This window comes from Elgaria multicarinata, chromosome 3 (assembly GCF_023053635.1).
Source record: "Elgaria multicarinata webbii isolate HBS135686 ecotype San Diego chromosome 3, rElgMul1.1.pri, whole genome shotgun sequence".
Lineage (NCBI taxonomy): Eukaryota > Metazoa > Chordata > Lepidosauria > Squamata > Anguidae > Elgaria > Elgaria multicarinata.
Genome location: NC_086173.1, coordinates 125,197,804 through 125,203,803, shown reverse-complemented (window position 1 = coordinate 125,203,803; position 6,000 = coordinate 125,197,804). Strand labels below are relative to the sequence as shown.

The window sequence follows — 6,000 nt, the reverse complement described above, 5'->3', positions numbered from 1 at the left end:
ATATCACATCTTTCGCTCATGGGTGGAATTTAAATTCTATGTTTGGGAGATGACAATGTAGATGTCTAAGGTTAGAAATTACCATACAAAGGTGTTTTGGACTTCTTGGCACTCATGCAAAGGAAAGGGATTAGCATCCCTTACAGTAGAAAATCTTTCTATACCTAACACCCTCTCCATACAAGACTCCATGTTGTGTTGATTCCATATTGTGTATCATTCTAAGCAGTGCTTCATCATTAAGCCTTATACTATATAAAACAATTTCCCTCCCTTCTAGCCCAGATACATAGCAGCTGGCTGTAGTGTCTCCAGGATGTATTCTGCACATGCTGAGATGAACACCTTTCTCCAAATAAACTGTCGGCGTAGAGTGTAAAAATGGTTGGTTGTGAGTGAAGACATAGAAAAGCAATGATGTATTTAAGCAATTTGAGATCAAATTATGCCCCAAATTGTTTGCCTGGTTTTTCTCTAGTTTCTCTCATTTTGGGAAGCCTCCAGACACCTGATATGTGATCAGAAGTGATCTAGCAGACTGTCCCCAGCACTTACTACCTGCTAGCTGGAAATTGAACCTGGGGCCTTTCTGTATGTGCTATTCTCTACTGCTAAGCCATGGTCACTCTCCAAAGAAGGTAAAAATAAAGGCATGCCATGGTCTGGCCCGTAGCTACAGGGGATCTGCCTCCCTTGCAGTTATCCTGGGCCCTCTCTCTTCATGTGTAGCTTTCACTTCACAGAAAGCAAGTCACTTACTTTCTGTGAATGGGAAATGTGCATATAATATTCCACCAAATTATCCCATCAGAAGTCGATGAGGAGAAACTGCAAGAAGACTCAAGATGACTTCTGTCCCACATCCCAAATCAGTCCATCTCTTCCTGACAAGCCCTTTCTCCATTGCCTTCTTTCCCCTTTTCTTCTTTCTTGTTTGCTTCCTCTCCCGCTGAATGTCACCAGTGTGGAGTGAGAGCACTGGGCAGAAAATCTGTGTGAGATCTATCCTATTTTTGGATTGCCTGCTCAGTTTGCAGGGAGGAATTTGTTTTAGGAATAAGCTGAGTTATGGGAGAGCAGGAGGACCAGGAGGGGAGAAACATGTGCCAAGTCTCATTCCTGTTTTACAACATCCCTTACAAAGCACCTAGCAGCAGTGTGCATAGGTGAAGGAATGTGCACATCTAAACATGTGCAGAAAACCTTTCCCTCACCAATGAATAACCATAGTCAAGCCCCAATCTCTGGGATTACGGTTTCAGGAATGAAGAGGGCATAATGTTCAGGAGGGCTTAACCCCAGAAGCTCCCATTACAGTCAAACGGATACTGCATCATCCTGGAGGAGAAGGCTATCAATGGCTACTATGTGCTACCTCCAGTATCAGAGGCAGTAAGCCTGTATACAGTAGTTGCTGGGGAGTATAGGTGGGAGGGTGCTGTTGCACCTGTGTCCTGCTTGTGGGTCCCTGGTTGACAGCTGGTTGGCCACCATGTGAACAGAGTGCTGGACTAGATGGACCCTTGATCCAGCACAGCTCTTTTCATGTTCTTATGTTCTTAGATAAGAACATGAAAAGAGCTAAAGAACTGGATGGGCCTAACAGCCAACCAGTTTTTCGCTCGCCCCAAAATCCCCCATTACAAAAAAAGAAAGATTTGATGGTGGTGGGGGTATAAAACAGTGTGAGCCTAGGGTAAGCCTGTTCTCATTTCTGACACTGCAAAAGAGCTGAAGAAAGTACATCTTAACATGTGCAGTGTGCTGTTCTCTCATCTGTAAGGGACCATAATTCAGCAGTGGAACACCTGGTTTACGTGCAGAAGGTCCCAGTTCCAGTTCCTGGTATTTTCATTTTAATAGAATAAGAACAGAAGAACACAAAAAGTGCCCTGCTGGATCTGACCGAGGATCCATCTAGTCCAGCACTCTGTTCACACAGTGGCCAACCAGCCATCGGCCAGGGATGAACAAGCAGGACATGGTGCAACAGCACCCTCCCACCCATGTTCCCTCACAACTGGTGCACACAGGCTTATTGCCTCACTACTGGAGGTATCAAGTCATGGAAAGGGGCTCCCAACCCAGTGCCTGTCACCATGCCAGAGAAGACCTTTATCTGTTCTGCTGGAAGTCAGAGCAGAGGAAAGAATTCTGGGTTAGATGAACATTTAAAGCAGCTGCCTATATTCCAATACAAGTTAACCAAAAGCACCTATCAGCCTGATAATATGGAATAAGGATATGAGTTGAGGGCAGGTAGAGCCTCCGTCACCTCAGGTTAGCAATTAAAGAGGCAATCTTATGCGGGTTTAGACAGAAAAAAAAGTCCTCCCATTGCCATGATGGCTGGGAAATGCTGCAAATGGTAGGATTTATTTATTTATTTATTTATTGGTCTAAACATGCATACGATTGTGCCTTATAGCAGTGGATAATAGTCATCTTACTTGGTGTACATCCCAAATGTTCACAATACTGTTTTGAATCCTACCCCCACCCCACCCCCAGACCAGCTCAGGTGTTGGCTCTCAACAGGGGTAGGCAATCTGTTTAGGCCATGAGCATATTTGGCAATTTGAGAAACCCTCCTGGGCACCACCACAAAATGGGAGGTGTGACAAAGGACAATGTCAATTCACAGAATAAAGATGTGTGTCACCTTGCAGAGGATTACTCAAGCAATATAGTCAGGCCCAGGCACAATATATAAGGCAATACAGGACCAGGACAACGTGGACTATTATTGCTGGTCCCCAGCAGTCCCTCCTCCCCATCTGAATTGGGGACTGAAAGACCCAGGAAAAGTGTGGGTGCACAGAGGGTAAGTTGTAAGCAAGCATAATTTGTGACATTGCACAGCATCTGATCATGGGGCACATCAGATAGGCATCAGCCTTAGCTTCCAGTTTCCTAGCTTTGTGGAGTTTGGACCAAGGTGACAAAGCCCTATCTTCTGCTCATTTAAACCAGTAAGGTGGGCTTTGTTTCTTTTTTCTTTCTTTCTTTCTTTTCTTTCTTTCTTTCTTTCTTTTTTTGGCTTCTTTTAATGATTGAATATTATTCAGCACCAACAGAAACCTACTTTACAGCAATAGCAGATACAGCTATGAAAATGTGTTCACTCCCTCCCCACCCCCCAGTGATGGCACCTTGGTGGGCACCAAGGAAGGTGTGTGTGTGTGTGGTGGGTAAATCCTGATCGCCAACTTCTCTTGAGAGAAAATATAGGGCCTCCAGTTAAATCGACAAAGGATTCATTGTATTATTGCAGACACATTACTTCTCCCTTGACAGCAGATGGTATGCTATGTTACAGGTTTTTTTTGTTTTTTTTTAAAGAATATATACATTAGCTTTAAAATAAAGCCAAGATAGATATATTTGATGTGTTTTAAATGTGTACACTTTTTCAGCTCATGGCACTGCACCCCTATATGCATTTTAACACTTTTTTTAATTTCAAAAATGAAGTTATGAATAGCAAAATTTGAGATCTAGCTCTTAAGGAATCCACACAGGGTTTGCAGAGCGAATGAAATGTAACAGTTGGACAATACGCTGCTGGCCCTGCCATCATACCTTAAAAACAAAAACAAAAAACCTCATTAAGTGAAAGCAAGAACAGCCCTGAGCTCTTCTCGGATGAACATACTTTTAAGAGGGAATTCAGACACGACCCATTTCCACTTCTGCATAATTGTCCAGTTCCCCCCACACTGCTGGTTGGAGCATTATTACTGCCACTAATGAGGGCGCGGTTTTACACTGGCAGAGTGCAACGTTTGTTTTCCTCCGATAATGCTCACCGGGATGGAAATAACTTCTCAGTTATCAGCAGAGATAAATCAAGACGTGCACCCTGGAATCCAGGCTAGCTCCACTTAGCCACTCACCACTTAAAGCCCCATTTGAATTCATCAACTAAGTCTAAATAAATATCCCGGACATAATTGCAGGGTTGCCGTTTCACATTAATGCACAAAGCCATTCCTCGCCTCCTGTACACTGAGCCTGACATTGGCGATTACAGACTGGTCGGTCGCAATCCATACCAAGGAGCTTACAGTTTGGGATCGGGTGGAGGGGGCCTGCGGTCTCTCTGGCGGGTCGCCAGATCTGAAATACCCAGGACTCGGGGGTCATGATCCATTCAGCAGGGGATAACAGGTGGATCTCGAAGCGTTACTTTCCGGAGAACGAGCTGATGGGAAGTCGCGAAAGATCCAGGGAGGGAGGCGATACGCGGGTGTCCGTCTCCGAGGAAGCCGCCGTCCGCCCGCGCCACCGCTCGCGATCCCTGCCGACGTTATCCCCTCCTGCTCTCTGCTCCTCGGCTCGCCTGGCGGCGGGGCGGCGGTTACCTCAGCCCGCATCTCTGCGTAATGACGCGCGGGGAGAGCAGCCAGGCAGGCAAGGCTGGAGGAGGAGGAGGAGGAGGAGAAGGAGGTGGGCAGAGAGCGAGCGCGGGAGGCGGAGAGGAGCCGACCGAGCATTTAAAGCGGCCGCCCGGCCGCCCCTTCGCCCAGTGCTGAGCCGCGGCGGGAAGAGGATCGCGGCGGAGGCGCGTCGACGGAGACGGACCTGCCCTCCCGCCTCGCCTCGCCTCGCCTCGCCCCACCGCCAGCCCGCCCGCCCCCGGGGGAAGCCTCGCGGCAGGGAGCCCCGCCGGATCGCTCGCCCGCCCGCCCGCCCCTCTCCCGCTCCCGGCGCTGGCCACGATGCTGGCCCGGCCGACTTGGCTGAAGTTGCCCGCCTGGGGGCTGCTGGCGTGGGCGCTGTGGGCGGCGCGGGGCCAGGAGATGTACGCGCCGCACTCCATCCGCCTGGAGGGCGACATCACGCTGGGGGGGCTCTTCCCCGTGCACGCCAAGGGGGCGGGGGGCGCGCCCTGCGGGGACATCCAGAAGCAGGACGGCGTGCACCGGCTGGAGGCCATGCTCTTCGCCCTGGACCAGATCAACAGCGACCCCGAGCTGCTGCCCAACGTCACCCTGGGCGCGCGCATCCTGGACACCTGCTCGCGGGACACCTACGCGCTCGAGCAGTCGCTCACCTTCGTGCAGGCGCTCATCCAGAAGGACACGTCCGACGTGCGCTGCACCAACGGCGAGCCGCCCGTCTTCGTCAAGCCCGAAAAGGTGCTGGGCGTCGTGGGCGCCTCGGGCAGCTCCGTCTCCATCATGGTCGCCAACATCCTCCGGCTCTTCCAGGTAGGGGCGCGCGGCGGCGGCGGCGGCAGCAGGTGGTCGGCGGAGCTGCTCCGGCCCGTTCGGGGCCGCGGGGGTGCTGGCAGTCGCCTGGCGGGCGGGCGGGCGCCGGCCGGCCTGGTGATGGAGACAGGGGCGCACGTGCTTGGTGGTGGCGGCGGTGGCGGGGGAGCTGAGGGAGACGCGGGCTCGGCGTCCTCGGGAGAACCCGTCTGTGCAGGACGTGATCTGAGAGACACCCCGAGTTCCCCTGGACGCTCAAGATGGGAGTCGGAGACACATTTCCAGGCTGCGGGGTCCCTTCACTCCCTGCCCCACCCCCAGCTCGTGCACTCCAATTTTCAAGTAGTTTCATTCATCTTCTGCATCTCCTTCCCATCACCCAGTTTCTCTTTTCCCAGTTTCCCTTCCACTCCAAGCTTCCCTCTCTCCACTCACACCCGGGATTATTTACTGCACGCACACACCCATCCTTGCCTGGCACTTTCTGGATTTATGATCCTATTTTCTAAGAGCGATCTGTAAATGAAGGCGAAGGAATCAGTGGGGGAGGAAAGAAAGGGAGAGAGAAGGCGATGGTTTCCATGGGTTTGCATGAGAGGCTGATATGGTTCTGTCAGCCAAGGCAATGCGGCCACTGCCAGGCTGTGGCTCCCACCATGGAGCGTGCGAGGTGTTGGATGAGGGCGCAGAGATTCCGTGGCGGCGCATCTTCCCGGAAACAGCAAGCCCTCTCTTCTCAGCCCTTGATTAGTAGCTTTGGGGGTTGGACTGCGTCACCCCAAGGGGG

At 51.3% G+C, this 6,000-nt stretch overlaps 1 protein-coding gene across 2 annotated transcripts in view; it reads left to right on the top strand.

The window, feature by feature from the left end:
* Positions 1-4,790: 4,790 nt before the first annotated feature.
* The window catches only part of GRM7 (glutamate metabotropic receptor 7), a 530,576-nt gene continuing 529,366 nt past the window's right edge, over positions 4,791-6,000 (top strand). The window contains exon 1 of one of the 2 annotated variants that reach the window (XM_063121528.1): positions 4,791-5,213. In XM_063121528.1, the coding sequence (XP_062977598.1) occupies positions 4,803-5,213 (411 nt within the window). In that variant the 5' untranslated portion in view covers positions 4,791-4,802. The remainder of the gene's footprint in view (positions 5,214-6,000) is intronic. The other variant, XM_063121529.1, reaches the window with a different exon arrangement.